The sequence below is a fragment of the Leuresthes tenuis genome, unplaced genomic scaffold, assembly GCF_036924035.1.
Source record: "Leuresthes tenuis unplaced genomic scaffold, fLeuTen1.0.hap1 SCAF_7, whole genome shotgun sequence".
In the NCBI taxonomy this organism is placed as follows: domain Eukaryota; kingdom Metazoa; phylum Chordata; class Actinopteri; order Atheriniformes; family Atherinopsidae; genus Leuresthes; species Leuresthes tenuis.
Genome location: NW_027325361.1, coordinates 24,412,925 through 24,435,628, shown reverse-complemented (window position 1 = coordinate 24,435,628; position 22,704 = coordinate 24,412,925). Strand labels below are relative to the sequence as shown.

The following is a 22,704-nucleotide window of genomic DNA, read 5'->3' as shown; positions in this document are numbered from 1 at the left end:
GCAACAGGTCTTATGGAGGGATGAATCCTCCCCAGAGCCCAGACCAAAACATCACTGAAGCAGTGTGGGATCATCTGACAGAGAACGGAACAAAAGGCAGCCAATGAAATTGATAGATGTGACTATGAAATCATAAATCCTGAAATAAACAAATGAAGTAAATGTAAATATATAGATAAGAAAATACAGTTCAATATTTTTAAAATGACTTATTCAAAGGTCACCATCGCAGCTCTGCAGCAGAATTGACACAGTAATCACTTTTTGTTGAAGGTGTTTTTGCCAAAAAAGAAAAGCAAGAACATGGACATTGGCCCCATGAGTTCAAAGTTCCAAAAACTTTTGGAATAAAATCTCAACAATTGGGGAAGGATCAAAAACCCTCAAGTGTGTGACGAAGTAACCAAACAGTACTCACTCCTCGCAGTGTCTGTGAACATCCACGTCAACATCAAGTGAAATTAGCACATTCATTGTTGAGTTAATCTCTAAGCAATGTGGGGGAATGTCAGCCCAAAAACGAAGTGCACTCAAATGAGGGCAACATAATCAAACTATCCAGATATCAAAGGGAGGTTGCTGAGGGTGCCACAGCACCCAGAGGCGACAGGCATGCTGCCAGCTGTATTGGGGCTCATGGTGATGAATGTCCTCCACGGCACGTCACACGAGACTTTCCAAACTAACAATGGGATATCCCCAAGAACTCCCCTGAGGCTGCTGCTGTCATTGAGAAAGGGGATGGAGGAAACAATGACTCCAGTCACAGAGCATCATCTCTCTGCTCACAGCGATATGAGGAGCACAACACAGGAAGAGAAAGTTTGTAATGTAGCAGTAATATGGCTTTAATTAGAAATGACTGCACAGCACCCACACACCTGTCACTTGTGTGTGATGGATATCCAGGTAGTCAGATGCAGAGGCTTTCAGCCGACGTGGTGCGTTCAGGGCCCCCTGCACGCTTGTTGTTGCGGGCTGTGGCCACGCAGAAGGCGAGCGGCCGCGGCAGGTGCACACCCACTCTGCTTTTACTTGTCGTCTGAAGCACGCTCTCAAACACACAGAGAATCTGCTTTCTGCTGACTTTGTCATCAAATATTCATGGCTGTCTGCATTAGCTTGCAGAGCTCTAATTGAGTTCTGTATATTCAGACGTGATTAACTCGGTCTAATTCCTCAAAGGAGAGAGCCAATTAGATAGCACTTGCATGAATAGGATTTCACATCTTAGTGCGTCTCCAGACTTGCCAAGACAATTATGTGTGTGTATAATTGTGCTGTACAGTGGGTGTGAGCCCAAGAAATTCAAGCAAGTCATTATTTCTTATTACTGACCCGTAGTACAGGAAATGCAGCTGTCTTATCCATTACAAGTAAGTGAATAAGAAGCATGAGTGTTATTAGAATACACTGTTTAGAAAAGAGACGGGAGTAAATCCATACACTGAGTCTTCTAAATCATCCTACTTCGTGTTTTTTTTTTTTTTGGTTTTTTTTTTTGCCTTTTCTCCAATAACCCAAACCCCCCCCCCCCCCCCAACAGGAGCAAGCAGGGGCGAAAAATATCCGTGACCCAGTGCTGACCCACCATAATGTCACTCTAACTCATGGCATGAGAGAACTACTGCCGGGGTCTTTGTCAGTTTCTCTCTGTAACCAGAGCAGGAGACATTGCCCAAAGTCCAGAGGGGTCACATTTTGCTGCAGAGCTGAATTTAAGGCAGAGAGGCAGACAGGCCAGCCGGCCGCTCTTACTGAGCCTGAGAGAGAGAGATGGGGGGCCCCTACTGCCACCTTTTTTATTTTGAATAAAAGGCCTGAGCAAGCCATGAGCTGTGTGTCAACCCTGTCCCTTCGTGTTGGCTGCAGCTTGACGTTATCATGCAGCCAAAAAAGGAAAACTGTGAGAACAAGTAAAGCTGCACAGCTGAGCAGAATGAAATGTATGGAAATTTAAATCTGACTGGACACGTGCTGTTTCACTTGTTTGTCAAGACTCCTGTGAAAGAAGTGAAACCTGCACAAGTTGCTGGTGAAACAGATTTCATTGGCTGAGACTGAGACTAGTCAGACAGGGATTTTAAGTAGATGTAAAAATGTGGTTGGGAAGGCTCTGGCAGGATGCGATTCCATTCCTGCACATGCTGGTCGTCCATAACCCTGTGTGAATCTATCACACTGACAGAGAGATTCAGGAGAAGCAGAGCCATTCCGGGTCAGAGACACCGAAACCTCAGAACACTCATCCGGACTGAGCTGCATGCACACAGATGAGTGTCAGAAACGTTTTAAGGTCACTGATCTTGAGTTAGCAAACCATTAGTAGAATCACTTTTCAATGCATGACATGCTCACTCACACCCACATGTAAACAAAAAAACATGCACACCTCAGTTACGTGCATCCAGGCAGCTGAGAAGATTAGAGTGGGTGATTTACATAACGCTCTTAGAAATGACAGCATTTTTTAAGGGAGTCATGTCTTGTTAATATATCGTCACATTCCCACAATTGTGGGCCTGATGCTTTGAAACTGCACAGACAGATGAAGTCAGCATGCCAGCGCTGCTCACTGGAAAGCAATCAAAGACATAAAACTAGATTTGTATTTGTGCTGAATGCCAGAGCCCGTGGATTGGATCGTGTCTGGAGTTTCAGGTGAGAAATGGACTGCAGGGTGCTGCTCACATGTTAACCCTCTCAGGATGAGGCCGGGAGGTGATCACGATCAGCTGAAAAACAGAGAAACGGAGTTCTACACACATACACATGACCCACACAGACCTCCCGACCTTTGTGGCCTGAGAAGACCACAGAATGGGGAAAGAAAATTGATGCTTAACAATCCTGTAAATGTGTAGTGATTTCAATTTGCTCCCAGCCATCTTTAACCATAGCAAATTTACCTCTGGCTGTCATCTCTGTGATTTAGCTAAAGAATGCAATAACACACCATTAGCTCTGTGATAAATCTATCTGCTTCTTTGTCAGCTGACACAAGGTAGCTCCTAAAATCTCATAATTACTGTCCATGTTTTCAATTTACTTTCTTTTTATGTCTTAAACAAAATATTGAAGTAGGAACCAGACTGTCGTGTGAATATGCAAGATAGGATTCGCACAAGATTGAAGTCTGTTCACAGTAGCATTGGAAGGGTTTTGCCAAATCTGCTGTTGAAAAATGTATGAACAGAGGTTGGTGCCAAGTCAGCTCTGAGCAATATAACTATACTTTGAATGTACTTCAAATAACGTACAAACATAATAACTCAGTGCTGTTGACAGCTTGTTCCATGGCGACATCCGTAGACACAGGTGGAGTAATTTAGCCCATGAATGGGATGAGTTTTCAGTAAATAGATTTAATGCTGTAGCTTTAAAAGTATTTTTGTGTCATGGCTGTTCAACAACAAGTGTCTTACTATTGATGCTGTCAGAGTCACTTTTTGTTTTAAAAGAAACAATATCATTTTTTAATTTTCTTGGTGCAAATTAATAATGTAAGGTACCAGTCTGTGTCCAACAGCCACAGCAAACGGGGTTAGCTTAGCTTTGGAAGCAGATGAATAAACATAATAAGATCCAACTCACAGCATTAAAGCTAACTCATCAACATATAATATTGCATGGGTTTTCTCCATTCAAAAAAATTCAAGCCATGGTTCTGCTGGGTGAGATATTCAGCAAAGATTCTAGGAAACCACATCCCGCCAAGAAGCTAATCCACTGCGTTTGCGAGCTTCATATTTAGTGCACCAGCTGAAACAGGGCTGAGCAGTGAAGTAATTTAAACTAGTGTAGAATGCAACTTCCAGACACATCATCAGATTCACACTGCATCATAATTCCATTCCTTAAATAAGCATAATGTGATCTATGCACGGCAGTAAGATTTAATGAAAAGATTATCGTATTTCATGAATTGAATAAAATGATATGGTCTCACATGTGCATTCTTTTTGGGTCCAGAAACAGAAAGACGAGCCCCCCCCCACTGGCCCCGCCCATGTCTTCTGGTTTTGCCTGTGGACTTTTCTGGGCTCTGAGAAATGTTTGTTGACAAACCCTGATGGACAGAAAGTTCTAAATTTAGTCTTGTTTGCTGGTGTTCTGTTCTCTAGATGTAAATAGGGGTCTGTGGGAAATCTGTTTTCTGGACCACTGGGAAAAACTAGCAGCACAGCAGCTACATCTAAAGAGGTTAGGCATAGCTGCTATGAGGTCGCTCGCTGGTTTGTGGACTGCCAATTTGAAGCAACAGTTTTCCGATTTTGGCCATCACCATCTCGCTCCTTTGAAACCTGATGTTACAGGCTGGTGGTGGATCTGACTGCAGAAGCTAGAGCTGAGAACTGGGTAGTGACTTGTCAATGTAATACTTTAAATGAGACCTTAATTTAGTAAATAAACACCCTGTTGTATTAAAGAAAGCTTTAAACTTGTTGCTGACGTTATAAACCCAAAAGTAAAATGTTTTACTGGTGTGATAAATCAAGTGAGAAGTTGGGTGATTTTCTTGAAGACCTCCATACTTTAAGACTTCACTTTGCAACTTAAAAAAAAAAAATCACTTGATTGGAAAGAGTGTGGGTTAAAGACATTTTGACATTGGCTTAAGTCACGAGACCTGGAGCTCATCTTTTATATTCTGTGACAAACAAGTGTGAAGTTTTTTTCTGGGAAAAAGTGGGTCCTAATTTTCAGAGTTTTCAGAGTCGAGTTTCAACCAAGTAAGCGTATTCCCCCAGATTTTGCAACTTTTCCTGAAGCTGTAGTTTGTGGTTTTGGAATTCTTTCATCTGTCTTATGTGCTCCTTATTGCGTTCACTATATTGTCCTCGATTATTTTATTTTACAGCAAATTACAGGTACATGGCAGTACCTGTTATTATACATAATAGCACATAATAGACCCTTTGTGATTTTTGGTTTGCTAAATGTTTTCTTTTTGTCCTGCTTGATTGACCCATATTAAGCAATAAAAGGGAGAAAAGCTGCTTGTCAGGGTTCATTAAGTCAGCCGACACTTTCCAGCAGCAAGAAGGAGGGTCAGTATTTTAACTCAATTCACCAACAAGTCAGTATGCCTTATTCATTCCAAAGGAAACCAAACCCAGCAGTGTCAGTGCTCAGCTCCATCTTTTATCTGGCTCTTGTTAGATATTGCTGAGCTGCCTTCAGTAGAGTGTAGTTAATACCCACGGCAAGGCCTGGCATCACATTCTTTGAGGGTTTGGACACATATGCACACGCACAGAATCAGATCATCTGTAAATTTGGCTCACTCTGAGTTCAGCGTGCCAGGACATAAATTGCGTGCGGTCTCACTGAACTGTGGCCGGCCTGCTGTCAGCCCGACTTGGCCATGTGCAAAAAAGAGAACAGATAGGTGTAAAATGTGTGTTGATCGGGGTGGAGGACATGCAAGCAGCAGCTTCAGCTTGCTGCAGCCGTAGTGTTTACGTTTTGCATCGCATGTCTTTGTTTCAGCCACGTTTTAACAGTAGATGTGTTGCATTGAGTCAGGGACCACAGACTCATTTATCTGAAGTATTTTCAGAAGGGAGCAAAGGAAAAAAAACAGTTTAGCTCTCAAACTGTCTGTGTGTGAGAGCTTATTTTTATGAGAAACATTTGAGGCTCCTCCATGTGAAGATTTTTTCAGTACATTCTGGAGTTTTATCGCTCTGGCTTATTCTTATCATTTATTTTTTTAAAAATGAGTTAGTTTTCTTCATTGTTTTTAATTGAGTTATTTGTCTATAATTTGATCTAATAAATCTACAAAGTGCATCCAAAGTTGAAATGAGTGAGGTGATCTCACTCTGTTAGCTTTTTTGAAACAAAATACTCAGTTTATACTAGCTGACCCGTCATGATGTATGTTTGGCTTGTGTGACTGCATTTATCTTTTCTTTCTCTCTCGGTTCAAAGCACACGGGACCTCTAAACTTTGTTACATGCTTTATTTGCCATCACACTCCTCATTCCAATAGAGAGCTGTGTCTAACACAGTTTGAGAGACCGTTACTAAACATTTAGAGCCCGAGCCGGACTGTGTCGGCCCTTTTGGTGTTTTGAGAGCACTTTGTAGCAAATGGAAAGAGTTTAGAATAAGAAAAGAGGGCCACAATTGACTTTAACGCACTCCGCTTACCCCTCGGGTCAGCAGGAGGCTGTCTGACCTAAATTCACTTTACCTCATCTGCCTAGACATTTGTTTAGCCTTCTGGGCAAACACTTAGAGAAATGTATGAGGGAGAGAGGGGGGAGAAAAAGAGAATACATATGCTTGAATACATCACATTTAGTCAAGGGGAAAGCAAAATCCTGACATGTGCAGACGTATACAGCCCTCTAGTGGCAAACTGCAGAGGACCTTAATGTCCGACAGAGAGAGCAGAAGTTACAGAATTTCCAGAACGAAATCCATGTGCATTTTCCAGTTTTGACATCGGATCTGGGTTTGTATAGCCGGGCGAATGAATGTAATCCTAAACAAAAGGAGGCAATGCAAAGAGAACAGGAGCTGGGCAGAATGAATGAATTGAGGTCATAGAATCTTACCGTCAGAGAAAAAGACAGGAAATTTTGTCTTTTGAGTACTGTACTCATTACAGTAGCCCCGAGGAACTGTGTGCTGTGAAATCATATGCTCTAGTTAAGCTAAACAAGGGCAAGGTATTCCCACATGCAGGCCAGATAAGAATAAGTAAGTAGAAATGCAGACAGATGAGTTGAGGATGGTTTCGTGCTGTTTGGCCCTGGTATCTTACTCAGATTCTCAGGTTGCAAATGTAACCCCCCAGCCCCTCCTCACCCCCCTCTACCTCCACTTCTCTCTGTCTGAGTGTGTGTATGTGAGGCAAACCTCAAGGGTCCAGTGCAGCGAGCTCATTAAAGGCTTTATTCTACTTCCAGGATCGCACAAGATTGCAATATGGACATTGTTTATACACAAATATAGCCCTGGGAATAATGTTTATTTCTATTACCATCTTGGGGGGGGGGGGGGGGGTGCAGAGCTTGTCTGCACACATTGCTTTTCATGAAATACAGCCTCTCCAGGAGTGCTTTGAAGAAAAGGCCGTTTTTCAAACCCCTTTTTTTTCCCTTCCAGCCTGGAGTCATACATCAGCTGCTCTCCTCTCGTGCCCTCTTAGCCTCCGGTGGCTCCCCATCATGCTGTTAGAATAATGTCGGGAGCAGTTTTACAGTGCAGCTTCACTGACCCTCGTCCTGTAAAAAGCTTCCCTGCTCATTAGCATAGAAACTATAAACGCCAGTGCACGTTCGACGCGACCAGACGGGGATGGCTGGGAGTTTACCTCAGCCGAGCGGTCACATAAGTGTCATTTTAAACGGCAGGGTCCAGCGGTGCATCTGGGAGGCAGCGTATGACGCAGCGCAGTGTTGCTACACACCCCGAGCTGTGTTTGGAAACACTGAGGCAGCTTGCTACCACAGAGGGGGCCAATGGGAGCAGCTGAACCGTGCACTCTTTAGCCCAGCCAAGCGCAGAAAGAGAGGGAGCGAGGGGGCTGGAGGGAGGGGGGCAGAGAGGCAACACAGATCCAGGAAATGCCTGAGCAAGAAGCAGTGACAGCGGGGCCCATCAGCTCGCACACAGCCTCATCAGGTTGCACACTGATCACCCTCACATGATATATCCATCCCCTGTAATTGCTTTGCTGTTTAGGGAGGCAGTCGTTATTTATGAAATATTGAAATAACAAATGGCGTCTCTCGGCAGATATTAAGAAGAGAGATGCCACCGATAAGTCAGAGGCGGGCAGCCGCCACATCCCTCCGCGGGCTGCCTGCCCAGTCGCCTGGCTGCAGAAAACCTGCGGTCATCACAAAGTGGAGATATTTACTGCGCACACTCTTGAATATGGGAGGATGGAGTGTGGGAGAGGGCAGCAGAAAAATGACTGTTTGTGTTTGGAGGGGAGTGCTAATCAGATTCCTTCAGCTTCAGAGGCATTTTAGGACAGCCGAGCTAAAGGTCCTCTCAGTGTGGATTTATTTGTTGCACAGGCCCAAATGGGAGCAAAGTGGAACACTGGCAATGGCTCGTTCCAAATCACATGCTTCAAACTGGAGGAAATGCAGGACAACCTCTCCAGATTTTTCACTCTGGTTTAAATCAGTTACCTAATTGTTTAACTTTTCAAGTCCAGCTGGAAATGGGTCTTTAAAACCACTTGATGCATCATCAGGTTTTTTGTGTAATCATGTGGGTGTCTGTGGGCTTTTGTGTTTGTGTCTGCAGAACACCCTTGAGACCTGCACCATCTGCAGTAAGCCCATCATGGAGCGCATCCTGCGGGCCACAGGCAAAGCCTACCACCCTCACTGCTTCACCTGTGTGGTGTGCCACCGCAGCCTGGACGGCATCCCTTTCACCGTGGACGCTTCCAACCACATCCACTGCATTGAGGACTTCCACAAGTATGAACTCAAACTTGTTGCACACATTTAAAGCTGCCCTTATCAACACCTCTATTTGAACTATTATATATACAGAATGGAAGAGCCATCTCTCGAGGAAACAAACCTGCTGAGAATCATCAGCTAAAGTGTGTTTTAGCACCTTTCAGATCATTTTTTGATCACCAAGATGTTCTCCTTTTGAACTGATATCATCTTCTCTCATCGGTACTATTCTCCAGGCACATGCAGTCAGCTTGCTTTTTATCTGTTCAACTCAACTGTTCAATGAACAAATAGACGTCGAAACATATCAACTACCGTAAATGCCGGACAATAGAGCGCACCTGTATATAAGCTGCACCCTCTAATTTTAAAAAGAAAATCCATTTTGTACTTGTAGAAACTGTACCAGATTATAAGGTGCAGGTGTCCACATTGTAATATGAGATATTTACACAGAAAGATGTTCCACGTGAGGATTTTTAAACTTTTGATTAAATGTGTATGGTAACATAAACAATTACATACTGCAAATGCTTTTTTTCCCCCGAGCAGTGCCTGTAACACCGATGGAAAAGTAATTGATCGCCTTCTTCTCCTGCGCACTAAAACCATCAAAGTCATCTTCTTCAGTGTCTGAACTGAACAGCCTCAGAACTTCGTCACTCACTTCAGCCTCTTTGTTGTCACTCTCACAATCTCATCTCAGATCGATCGCCTTTAATTTAAAAGCTGCATCATATGCTTTTTTTATGCTCTTTATTTGTTTTCCATGTTGAGGGTGAGTACAAATGACGATTTTAAAATGATTTATTAGTGTAAGTGTGTTTGATTTATCATACAATTTCATTGGACCACTGTGAACTATTCGTTAATTTTATTGGCCTAATGTTACGATGCAAAATGTTTTTGGCGGCATGAAAAAAAATTTAAAAAACATATTAGCTGCACCGTATTATAAGCCGCAGCGCTCAAAGCCTGGGAAAATTGTAGCGGCTTATAGTCCGGGAATTGCGGTATTAAGCAGTTGGAAACATTTCTTAACTTGGGAGGCAGCTGGATTCTCACAAGATCAGAGCTGGGGGAGAATCTGAGCTGTTCATTGGTGGCCAGAACACAGAAGTTTGGACCAGTTGGGTCTTGTTCCTGCAGCTGTGGACAGCTTTCACAACAGTTCAGTTTTGACTGACTGGCTTTGCTGGCTGTGATTTGTTCACCTGATTGGTTGGAGTGGACTTTGATAGACCGTGATAGCAGAAGCTTCATCCAATCACCTGCCAGGGATTATTCTGGAGAGTGTTTGGCCTATTCTAAACAGGTTCCATGGAGCACATTCCAGATGGTTCTCTGTAACAAAATCGACTCTGCCTCAGGTTAGAAAATGTCTTCAGCAGTTGGCAGAGGTGAGAAGAGAATGAATACTTTAGTTTATCTGAACATGAATATTTTGTCTACAAAATCTTAGAACAGCTTCAATAACACCAGTGTAGCTGACTCATTGTTTTGAGGCTGTTGTTTCTCTTTAATCCCACTTTTTATTTAACAGTTTAAATGTGGCCTGTTGATGTGTCTTATCAGTGGAATTAGGTTGCTCAGTGGGGCTTTATGGTTGTGGCGGTGTTACTGATGCAATTTTAGGATCTTTTCCAGAGGGAAGTAAAAAAAAAATGTGAAAAGGAATATGTTGACATAAAGGGGCTTAAGGTATTAAATGCCATCAGAACTCCATCCATCCATTTTCCATAGTCGCTTCATGCTAATTAGAGTTGTTGGGGGCTGGAGCCTATCCCAGCTGCCTACCCCGGGCTACACCCGGCATACATCACCAGTCCGTCAAAGGGTTAACATGACAAACAAACATGGACAATTCTAAGATTAACTTAGAATCACCAGTTAACCTAACATGTATATTTTGAGGCTGTGTGTGGAAACAGGAGTACCCGCAGAGAACCCACACATGCGTGTGGAGAACATGCACACTCCACACAAAACGGTCCCAGCTGAGAATCAAACTGCTGAGCGGCGGCAGTGCTAACACCGCACCACCACGCAGCCCTCATCAGAACTCTTTGTTTATGGAACCTTGTTAGCTAATATGCAGCTCACGGCTTCATCCAAACCAAAATGTGATTTCCAACTTTGAGCAAAACCCTTCTGTTTGTCGGGCTGCCTCCAATCTCTTGTTTTAAATCCTTCTTGCCAGGTGCAATGACTGATGCAACACGTGAGATTTAGGACAGTGCGTTGCTGTTTCACTCCTGTGGTAGAGATTTTCTGTGTTCTCACAGCAGGACATAAAGAGGTTGAGCATCGTCTAAGTAGATCGTCCAGGGACTAGGACTAAAACTACACAGCAGAAGCTGTGTTGTTCTTGCATTTCTCAGAAATGACAGGCAAGGCCACAAAGTCACTATTGCAGTTATTCACACATCCAGCAAAACGTCTGGCCCATCAGATGTGGACGTTTGTCTTCTCACATGCAGCTCCTCAGCTGCAGATGATGTTTAGAAAATATCAAGGCTGCAGTGCATGTGTGAAAATGCTTGTGATCAGTACTCTAAAAAATCCTTTCAACGCTTCACATTCATTACCTGTAATGTCAAAGAGCATCAAATTATATGAAGTGCGCTGCTCAGAGTGACAAACCGATGATGGATCATCTGCAGCCGCCCTGATGCTGCATTACCACATACGGTACTTCTGAGCATTTCAGTGCACTGAGGCTGCAACTTTTAGTTATTGTTGTTGTTTGCTGCTGTTTTCTAAGAAAAATCTCCAATAAACCTTCACTAAGTTTTCCATCCAGCACTAAACAGAAGAAGAAACACAGATAGATGCTCTTGCAGATTTTTGCCAGAATGGGGGGGGTGGGGGTGGGGTGATTCCACTGAATTATTGTCGAAGTTAAGCTATATTTAAGCCTCAGTACTATGAGATCTTGGGGTTTCCTTTACAGGAATTATTGCTAACGATTGCGCAAGTCTTTTGACCAAGAGACGTAGACATGAAGTTAATGGTATATTCCTGTCATTGTATCACTCTCCACTGATTGCATAACCATCACCTTACCAGAAATGTTCCACTGAGTGACCAGAAAGGAAACAGAAGCTAGCAGCTGACTCTTGGTGTGTGTGTGTGTGTGTGTGTGTGTGTGTGTGTGTGTGTGTGTGTGTGTGTGTGTGTGTGTGTGTGTGTGTGTGTGTGTGTGTGTGTGTGTGTGTGTGTGTGTGTGTGTGTGTGTGTGTGTGTGTGTGTGTGTGTGTGTGTGTGTGTGTGTGTGTGTGTGTGTGTGTGTGTGTGTGTGTGCACATGCCTCCTGCTTTGTGGTTGCACTGTTTAATTCCACATGACAAGTTTGACCTCAGCAGACCAGCCCTTTGTGTCGAGGAATAGTCAAGCTGGGGCACGAGCAAATACTGTGTAGCCGTGGTTTCCCCAGAGCCACACAAACGCTTCAATTCCTTATTCCCAGACACTGAATGAGAGTGTAGAATAAGGGAAGTGTTCACCCGACCTCTGGTCGCCTGACAGGACCTCAAATCTCAGTGTGCTTTTCATATCCTCATCAGTGCTATTGTTAGAGAGACCTCTTCCCATTCAAGGCAATTCCGGAGTTACTGGCTTAAAGTCTTGTTCTGTAAATGTTTTTATGAGTCAGTTATGAAGATATTGTAAATGCTTCACTATATTTAGCAAATGTCGTTTTTTTACCTTACCAGCGAGCTTCTTAATGAGAGGAAAAAACCCAAGCTGTGGCTTTTTTAATTAGTTGAAGTAATTGATGTAATTTTCTAATGTGTAACTAAAGTCTTTTATATTCTGATGCAGTTGTGGGGCTTGGAAAATCAATTGTAGGGGTCCTGAAGTGACTGACAGGAAAATAAAAACAAACAAAGAGAAAACATTTATTGAGTCCAAATAATCATATGGATTTATTTTTTCTATTTAGATGTGCAAAATTGTTCAAAACGAAGAAGCATGGTTGCACCCTAATTGTAGACTAAGCTTTTGTTGACAATAACATTTTCATTGGTTGGGTAATTGTGGGAGGATGTTGGTACTTTGCCATGAACTTACAGCATATACTTATATTTCCAGTTATTGTTATTAGATTAGTGCAACAGAATGCCTTAATTTTCCTTCTCCCACTCACATTCGCGTCCTTGTCAGCTGTCGTCTGGCTCCTTGTTCATTGAATTAGCTGCAGCATTATGTGATGCTTCAATACAAAGTCTTCTGCTCTGTGCTTAAAGTCAGAAAGTGATGTTTGTTAAAATGTTGCTACATCTTTTTTTTTTTTTTTTGCTAGGTACTCTTTTGAAAAGTTTGGAAAGTGGTGAATAAGTTGATCGACAGGAAAGGATTTTTTAAATTTGGATTTCGTGGCTTTGGTCTTTAAAAATGATCACCACAAGGGGCAGAGCTTTACCAGATGAGGTGCAGGTTTCCATTCCTGTTCAAGATTCTGTTCCTGTTCGTCTTTGGTAAATTGCACTTACCAAACGAGGTGGATCAGTGCCACAGCGGTTGCTGTGAATCAGCTGAGAAGAGATACACCTGCAACATAAACTGCATCCACAAAGTTAACAATACAATGCCACTGCAGCCTTGATATTGTTGTGATATCTGTGCTTTCTACTAACTCCTACTCATCTCAGTACTCTTAATTTTTTTTTGTACACTACTGCCAGTGCTACATCCTCCTCTTCTTCTTCTTTTGGCTCTAAGAGAGACTTAACACCACAGTCATGTCGCTTCTAGTGGTACAAAGTGGTATTACAATACAATGTGGTCCTCAGCTGCATGATACATAGGTGTTTTTTTCTCTTAGTTCAGGACAAATCTGTTGAGTAACGGACCTCACTATAGTGAGATCACTAAGCTCCTTACAAATGGCAGATTAAAGTTCATGTTGAGTCATATTTGCTTTTGTTCTGCGCTTGTTTTTCACAGGAAGTTTGCTCCACGCTGCTGTGTGTGCTCTGAGCCTATAATGCCAGCTCCAGGCCAGGAGGAAACTGTTCGTATTGTGGCCCTGGACCGTGACTTCCATGTGCAGTGTTACCGCTGCGAGGTATGCATGCTTTATGTGTTCTTTTCTGGCTATGGTGCACGATTCCACGTGCCAGTCACAATCACATGAAGGTTTTAGACGTAGTGTATGAACTTGTCCCCGAGTCACTTCTTCGAGGAGACGAGTGAATCATCCCTCGCTCACCTGCCTCGAAATAGCTTTCACTGTCTCCCAGTTAAAGTTCATAGACTTACATAGTAACCAGTCTGTCAGCAGCCACTCTCTGAGTTGATAAGCGCGGCTGACATATTATGTGCCTGAATAAAAGAGAAGAAACGTTGTCACGTGGTCTAAAAGCCGTGCCGGTGCAAGCGCACGGAGCGGCTTGCAGACAATAAAGGTCACAGGAAAGCAAAGCAGATTAGTTCAGCTGAAGGGGCTCAACAAGAGAAGAACTTTGTCACCAGGGAGCCATGAGTAGATGGAATAAGTGTGTGTGTAAGAGAGACAGAAGGGTCGAGGTTAAGCCTTTGTCACAGACAACTTTAATGGGTTCAGCTTTAATGACAAAGTATGAACCCTGAGGTAACTGTTTCCAAGACGTTAATTATTGCATTATCACATCATCCTTAAGAAATGTCAAATTATACAAATTTCGAAGCTTTCTAAGAACCCTCACTTCTCCTCTAAGCAGCTGTCTAACATTAAGAAAATTATAGAAACTGTAAAAACAGAGAGGGCTGTACGGAGATATCAAAGCATTCTCGGATAGCTGTTTGCTTAGTTCATAATATCTTTAGGAAACGTTAGTTGAGGTCAAGTTGCAGTCTGGAAGAGCCAAAATACTTTTAGAACTGCTCAGTGGATCATGAAACTGATCACCAACTGAAAGACCTTCAGGAGGATTTAACAGACTCTGAAGTGATGAAGCTCTGTTTGAAATGTCTGAAGTTGAAGATGAAAAGAGGATTTTTTTCTACATAAGGGTAATGATCCTAAAAACACAGTGGAGCTCAAGAGCTGCATGCTGAAAGTGAGGCATCCACAGTACCCCAACCTAAACATTATTAGAAAAAACTGCAGAGAGAGCTCAAAGAGGTAGATGTTAGATGGTCAAAGAATCTCACAAAAACTGGAACTGGAATTGGAGCTCCCAACACAAGGACTAACAGACTCTAAGCTGGAACCAACAAGTGTTTACAAGCTTACAAGACATTCAGAATCTACTCTTTAACAACCTTTCTCTCTAATATGAGACTAAATATTTTTTACCTGGTTTTAGAAATGAGTTTTCTTTTTTGGGAGTTGTCTGCGTGATCTACTGTGTGCCAATTTAAACAGAACCTCTCGAACACTTAACAAGTTTACTGTCAGGAATCAACGGGAAGTTTCATTTTGATACTTAATTCTTTTTCTCATTGCTTAAGAGGTTTCATTATGGGGGTAATGTGATATTTTAAGAACTGAAATATCGATATGTTGATAATGCACATATGATATCATGTTTTGATCCTAGATGTTAAAATCAACTTTTTGTATAATTTTTAACAACATTATTAGTGTAAATGCCACACAGTGGTGAGTGTCGGATATTGTGACAGAGTCTCAATTTAAAATCAGTTTTTTATAAACCTGCACTGGCGGAAAAAATGCTTGAATACAGAAACCCAGGTTTGAATATGTGTGCTGTCAGTGTTATGCACCAGTAACCAGTTATTTTCCCCCCAGACTCACCAGCTGGCAAAAAAAGGAACAGAGACCCTTTAGTAGGTTGGCTCTAGATAATTTTTTAAACAGCAGTAAATGTGTCATTTAGGGCGTGAACACAGTGAGGAGATGAATGCGTCGGATTGGTGAGCGAGGCTAATGATCTGTTTGTGTTTGTGGACTGACGGAGTGTCTGTGTCCCACAGGACTGTGGCTCTCTGCTCTCAGAGGGGGATAACCAGGGCTGCTACCCGCTGGACGGACATGTCCTCTGCAAAAACTGTAACACCAACCGCATCCAGGCCCTCACCGCCAAGGCCACCACTGATCTCTGAGCAGCCTGCTGCCCAGTCACCTCCACTGTGATAACCCAGCCCACACTATCTTTATTTCTCTTGCAAATCCATAGAAGCCTGCGGTATATATACATGTGTATATATATATATATATATATATATATATATATTTATGTTCACCCTCAGTTACAAGAAATGGCGTCACATGTTCACCTGCGTACATGTAACCACTGACTCGGTACAATCACTGCAGAGGAGGTTTTGTTATTTAACTGGGTTTAATTAAAAGGAAAATGTAATCATTTTGGCACCTACACACCTTCCTGGTGAAGGAGGGAAGACCAGCTTCACTTTCATGTCTGTAGGTTAAATATGCAGCCGGTTAGCTTAGCTTAGCTTAGCGTAAAGACAGGGAGATGGGGGTAAGAGCCGGCCTGGCTATGTCCGCAGGTTACAAAACCTGTCTTCCAGCAGTGAACTGCTGCTTTAAATCAACACTCCACATCCATCAGTCAGTGCTTCATTACAAGTCAACATCAATAACCGTGCATCTTTCAGTCAGGCTGCACATGCATGCATTACCCCAGTGTTTATCTCCGGCTGCTACCTGTGATCTAAAATGCAGTCTGCCTGCGCCAGAACAGACATGATGTTTGACACGTCTACCCAGCAGGTGAGGTCACGGAGGGATATGTGTGTGTGTGTGTGAGTGTGTGCACACGTGCATGTCCGTGTGTGTGTAACTTTAGCTCCAGCAGTATTTAGGAAACACACGAGTTGTTTGGAGCATGAATTTGATTGTGTAGTGCAGAAATACTCCTCAAAAGGAGCTAGTATTCCACTCCGAAGACCATAATTCCAAAACAGTTCCGCATAACTGAACACCAAAGAAGTGAAATTACACTGCCACGTTTCCTGTGTTCTTGTTTTGTCTGCAAGTGCATTAAATGTTACTTACACTACTAAATGGGACCACAGGAAGTACAAATAGTCATTTCCACCATCAAGAACAAAATCCTTAACAGGCAGCAAATGCTTTCATGTCACATTATTTCCTTTGGACTTTCTGAATAGATACTCGTCGTTGGATACTGTAGATTATTTTCAGTTGACCTAAGCAGTATAGTTATGAAATTCCATTAATTGAAATGCAGCCCTATATTGATATTTGAGTGTAATTTTAATCTTTTTTCAGCAGACAAGTGTGTAACTTCCCCCACATTTATCATGCCAGAGAGTAGATTGTACTGTAAGCAGTTTGGCAGAGATAAGGAATATTACACGGCTATGCAATTTTCAATCTTAAGTGCATTGACACTTTATAATACATTTTATGAATAAGGAAATATTTTACCTGTACATATTCAAGTTTAAGTGTCCTTATAGCAACCCTTTGATCAGAGCTCTGCTGTTGGTACTGTGAGACCTCGTGTGTCCCTGTGCTGTACGTCAGTCCTGATACTTTTATTTTCTAGTTAGTTTGTTTAAAGTTAATGGGAGAAGAAGGGACTGTGACGGTTCAAATAAAGAAAAAATGAATGCAGATTGTATGATTTGATAAATAGAGGAATTATAGATGGGCAGATTCACTGTTCAGTGTAATAACTTCAGCTGTACGATTACTGTGGAGTTAAAGGTACCCTGTGGAGGTTTTGACCATTAGTGGCCAAATGGAGCCGTTTTCAAATGCATTCTCATTTTGGTTGAATCTTGCATGCATACTTGATCCCATATAGAGACGGTGGAGCTAGAGAAGTTGCCAGGTGATGCTCTGGTCCTGCCAGAGGTAAAGAGGGGTAGTCGGCTCGTAGGTATCAAGCTGTTTTCACACATGCGCATCGGAGATTTTCAGGAGAATGTGCAAATCTGGTTTGGACTTTTCCTGCAGTTGTACTTCCCAGCTGGAGACTGCAGGAAGCAGGACATGATTCAGGAATTACACCGTGGCAATCGTTGTCATTTCATTATAACAGGATGAGAATATAAGATGAGGCTCCTCGTTGTGTTGATAGCAGCAGCTCACACACTCGCTCAGTCACACACACAGAGTAAATTCTCCAGAAGATTTGCTGCTTCGTTTGCACGTTGTCTCGCCTGCTGATCTTTTTCGTCTATTTTGACAGGAGAAGGCCAGATAAAAAATCTCCAAAAGTAGTCCAGAGCGAATACTGCATACTTTTGTGTTCACACAGACCCTGCAGATCCGTCCAGAACAGCTCTAGAACATTTCAGAACTCCAGTGCATGTGTGAAAATGGCTTCAGGAACTCTGATTAACACCTCTTATTGGTCAAGTGACCCCATAGAAATCCATAGTTACTAAACAGTAAAATGACCTAAACCAACTAAAATGGGATAAAAAAAGAAGCTAAAAAGCCACACAGAGTTGCAAAAATGACATAAAAGTGCTCCACAGACCTTCAGCTCGACCAGATGGACACAACACAAGCACAAAAAAACAAAGGCATGCTACATGACTGCAAAGAAAGGCAAAAAAGAAAAAGTTTAGCCAGGAGAATTTAACTGTGAGAGTCCATAACTGTTGACATGACTTATTTTATTTTTATTTTTTTTCTTAGTTGATTTCACACTATTCTGCTGATTGACACTCGATTAAAGTAGCATGCGTTGAAACAAAGCACTGCGCCCACAGAAGCAGGGAAGAACACAAGCTCGCAGCTACTTATGTGGCAAGCAGCTTTCAAAATAAATGTTTAACTTATGATGAGGAACTCTGAAGCATAAGGTTCTCTTGTTTACAACTCCACCGGGTACCTTTAAACAGCAAAGACCGTGTCAGGAGTAAGTTATAACCAGCAAGGGTTTTCCGGTTTATTAGCAGGATTAGTTTGCAGTGAGCCACGTGATACAAGTCCAGTGTTTTCCAAGCCTTGTTTATGTTTGTCTTGTGCGTTTGGATGAGTGAATTATGAACAAAGTTGTTAATTCTATTCCTTTTTTTCCTTTTCTTTACTGTTTCCTTCTCACACTGAGCAGTAGTGTTTTAATGCCATTTGATACGAAAAAGTAATGATCTCCATAAACCTCATCTGTTATCAGCTTGTCTGATTACAACAGATCAGGTCATCGTTGCCATGGGAACACTTCGTAAATAACTGCGCTAATAAGGCTGTTATTAAATTAACGCTAAGAGCTGAGGTTGTACTTGTCAGACGTTTGCAAAAACAGATTTTTTTCCCCTTGAAAATAGACCAGACTTAATTCTTTTTAAAAATGCTAACAAGTATTTTGAGGTGAAAAGGTGGCAGCCAGGGTTGTGTGTGTGGTGGCGGCAAGGGCTGGCCGTCCCAAAGCTTAGGGAACCTAAACTCAGTTTCCATCAAAGAATTTTAAGCGAATGGTTATAAACAGCCAGCTGCAGGACTTTAAGACACTATTTACAGTCATGTGAAACATTGTTTATTTCAAATCAAAGAGGGAAAAAAAAAACATGTATTCTCTTTGATTTGCTTCTAATACTTTGAAAGAAAAACAACTTTTTTTTTTCTTTTCATACTATTTTCATACATTTTAATCCAAGAAATTAGCCTGGAGAAATTCTCAAAGAAATGAAGGGCTGCGAGCTGCTCAATAGGCTGCAAACACATTCATTAATAAAGACGAGTGACTTCTGCTGGTTTTTAAAAGTGTGAAACGAAGTGTTTCAGCTTGTTAATAGCGGCTTTATTAGCAGTTTTTCTGCAAAGTGTGTCTCACACAGTTGGAGCTCTGCGACGTGTCAAACTCTTTATGGATCGTCTCACTAATGACACGAGTCTCCTGAAAAAAACTGGCTGCTACGTGTGTGAAGAAGAGCAGTTAATGATCTTTTTTAAAGTTTGATCAGTATTTTTTCCTTCACCCCTTTGTTTGTAAAAGTGCCTTTAGCAGAGCAGTATTGAATTACCGTACTGTTGCTGCCTCTTTCATATTTTGCTTTGCCTCAAAGATTTAGCCTTGTTTACTTGTTTTTACCAAAGTAAATAAAGAGGATCTGTTTTGTTTGGACCAACTCTGAATCCACACTCGAGATGTTTCCATTGTGTGGGGTGCTGTAAGGCTGCAGCAGTCTTTAGTGGCGCTGAGTGTGAAACTCTTCCAGCCCTGTTCTGCTGTTGTTAAAGCAAAGCATCTGTTCTGAATCTGTCGAAGGGGCATCATGTCGTGTGGTATTATCTTTTTTTTTCTTTCTTTAATAAAAGCTTTGCATTAGCATCATGTCTCGGACTTGTTTCCTTTTGGTCTTTTGAAAAAATTTAAATTTTATAAAAAAAAAGGTTTAAAAACCCTCTGTCTTTCTGATGCTGGTCCAGCGGGCCCTGACCCCACACCACCCTCTCCACTCCCTCCCCAGCCACTTGTTAACTCTTGACCTTTTGGCTCCTCGTGCATCGGATCGACCAGGTAATGAGCAACTTCTGTCTCCACCTCGGGCTCCCCTGAAACCTGCCGGTGACCTCTTGTGCAGTGTATCTGCAGGCAAAGGAGACTTCTCCTGAACAAGTAAAAAGCAACACTACTTCACTCTTTCCAAGAGTCACTTAAAAGCACTTCAAGTGGCAACAAATACTCCCGTGCTCACACTGCTCCAACCATAAGTTCCTTTGTCGTGCTCAGATTTTTCATGCACTCTTTACACGAATGGGAATAACCTGCCTGAAAGAAATGAAAACCTACAGCCGCAACATTCCTCTGAGTGAACATCTGGGACAGAGGTTTAATTGCACAAAGAAGCAGTGTGTGGTCTCTTTTTCTTTTCTTTTTTTAGGGGTAAAGGGGGGACACAATCAGAAAATGCACTCAGCTATGAAGTATGCTTACAGCTCAGATCAGCTTGATGGAGTTGTTGGAATAATTTAAAGACCTTGTTTTTTTTTACTGTTGCCTTTCCAGGACCCGCTTGATTTAATCCTCTCCATTTGTCATCTTTACTTGTGTGCTACAAATCAGCAGTGAGTCACCGAGCATTTCATTTCCTCCTTGCAGACAGCAAAATGGAAGCAGCAGTCTGAAATGTAAGAAGGGCCAAAGAGTTCTCCACGGGCAGAGCAAGAAAAGCCGCATTCTCATGGAGGAGAAACAAAGAAGCAGCAGCAGTTGTGGGGTAGTGATGGTTTCTGATGTACAGCAGAATGTGAAATCAAACATGATCTGTTTATCCACAGCTGACCTGCTGCTTACAGTGAATACTCGGGTTACGTCATGTTGTTTTCCAGCCTCTGACATGGCCTCTGAACAGGAGAGCGTGCGCTCAATCCCCCTCTGTCTCTGCTAGGAAACCGAGGAGTTTGACAACGTGAAATTCTCTAGTAATTTTCTTCTTAAACATGCTGCAGGCTATGATGTGTGTGTGTGAGTGTGTGTACGTCTGAGGGAGACGAACAGAGAAGCCCACGAGCGGATTAGCCTTGGACTTGCTTTACTGCACAAAAATCTGGTGTTTACAAACAAATTGATGAGTGATGGACCCTCCAGCCAGCATGATGTACCTTCCAATTTCTTCCTCTGCTTTAAAAAACCCCAGCATCGAGTCTCCGGGGCCTACTTCTACAATATTTGAATGTATTCTTCTAATACTCAGAATTATGGCCTGAATTATTTACAGGGAAGCGGAGATAAGCACGAGGGAGCAAAATGAGCCACTATCATGCATAATCTTGCGCACTCCAATCTGAATGAAGCTGTCATATGGTCAGATTTACATAACATTACAATGTGGGTTGACATCGCAGCACTCTGAGCTTAATGTTATTAGCTTTTAAGTGAATTCCCACTGTGCATTTGCATCATAAGCACAGATTTTGTTGCGTCCTTGACTTAGCTAAAGGCAGTGATGTAATCACTGAGTCAGTGTTGCTCTCGGTAAAACTAAGATAGCTCTGAGACTCAAATGGAAGCTGTCCCAGTGTGCACGTCACACAAGAGCAGCATTATTGCCTTTTCTTGTTCTACAGCTGGAAGTGAGCTGCAGTCAGAGTTCAGCTGTGCAGGCTACCTTCACGAGGACAAATACTGCTCTTTGGAGACGCAGAAACAGACTCTACCACAGCTGTAGACCTAATCTGTGGATGTGCAAGTTTTCCAGACTGATGCAAATGTGCGACTGTTACATGATACGTCCATGAGCTGACAGTAAGTGTCTTAAGTGGCATTATCCATTCATCGCAGTTTCTACAGCAACAGCAGTCACCTGAAAGGAAACTTTGACCTCTGGAAGTCACTGTTGTACCATTGGTTTATATGGACGTTAACTCCCAACATTCTGCTACAGGGAACCACGGTAACCACACATAGTGAACCATTCGAGTGAAAGCAATGCATCAAATGTTTAAAAAAGTTAAGACTGAGAACAATGTTTTTTGGCTGCTCAGGAATACTGTTTTAAACAGCCTATTTCAATGCATTAGCCACCAACTGGCCAACATCTACCTTCATCACAGACATGCATCTTCCTTGGATGCCGGAATCGGCAGAACTTTTGATGGCCTACTTAAATTGCAAAGATTATAAAAAAAAGTTCAACCAAACTACCATCATCCTGGAAAAGAGGACTTTTTTTATTTAGAATGTGCACTCTTAGGTTTAGCATTCTCAAATTATTTTCTTATTAGCTACACACGTGAACTACAGCAGATGAGCTAATTTATCTTGAGCTAATTCAAAATACATCTGTGCAATTTTTTTAGCAGTTAATAGTTTTTCTTTTCATTTTACTTGAAATCATAAACGTCAACCACATGGGAGGAGTGGAAGAAAAGTCTACCAAACCTTTAGTGGATCCAACTGGATGTCAGTGCAATATGGGTGCTACACTTTTATGGTTCTCACTCACTGTAATGAGCTTTTGCTACAAACTCTTTGTCCAAAGGTTGACCCTGAGACTCCCAGAACACAGCAATTATTACTGGGACATTACAGATGATTACTGGGACACATTGTGTTCCTATGAGTTACACTTTCCTTAGAATGCACCCCATTCTGACTCAAATTGCTGTATAGTTCCTGTGTGTTAAGGTCTGACAGATTTGTTTCCTGTACTCCCAGAAACTAAGTAGTGCAATTATGTCAGAGCAGGAAATGCAGTTATAGTTGAAAATATCTTGTAAGGTAACACAATGTTCTTCCTCACTGCCTTTTTATTTTATTCTATTTTTTTAATGTGTTAGCTAGCAAAATGTCATTTCATTTGCATGTTTTTTCCTCTAACTTCCCTCAAGCATCCCCAACGTTGAAACCTCGCGGAAGAAAA

The 22,704-nt window shown here is 42.1% G+C and overlaps 1 protein-coding gene across 2 annotated transcripts in view; it reads left to right on the top strand.

The window, feature by feature from the left end:
• Nucleotides 1–19,670, top strand: part of lpp (LIM domain containing preferred translocation partner in lipoma) — a 159,498-nt gene extending 139,828 nt beyond the window's left edge. For both annotated transcript variants that reach the window (XM_072390141.1, XM_072390142.1), the window contains 3 exons: nucleotides 8,279–8,457; nucleotides 13,393–13,513; nucleotides 15,367–19,670. In XM_072390141.1, coding sequence (XP_072246242.1) covers nucleotides 8,279–8,457; nucleotides 13,393–13,513; nucleotides 15,367–15,495 — 429 coding nt within the window. In that variant the 3' untranslated portion in view covers nucleotides 15,496–19,670. The remainder of the gene's footprint in view (nucleotides 1–8,278; nucleotides 8,458–13,392; nucleotides 13,514–15,366) is intronic.
• The last annotated feature ends 3,034 nt before the right edge of the window (nucleotides 19,671–22,704 follow it).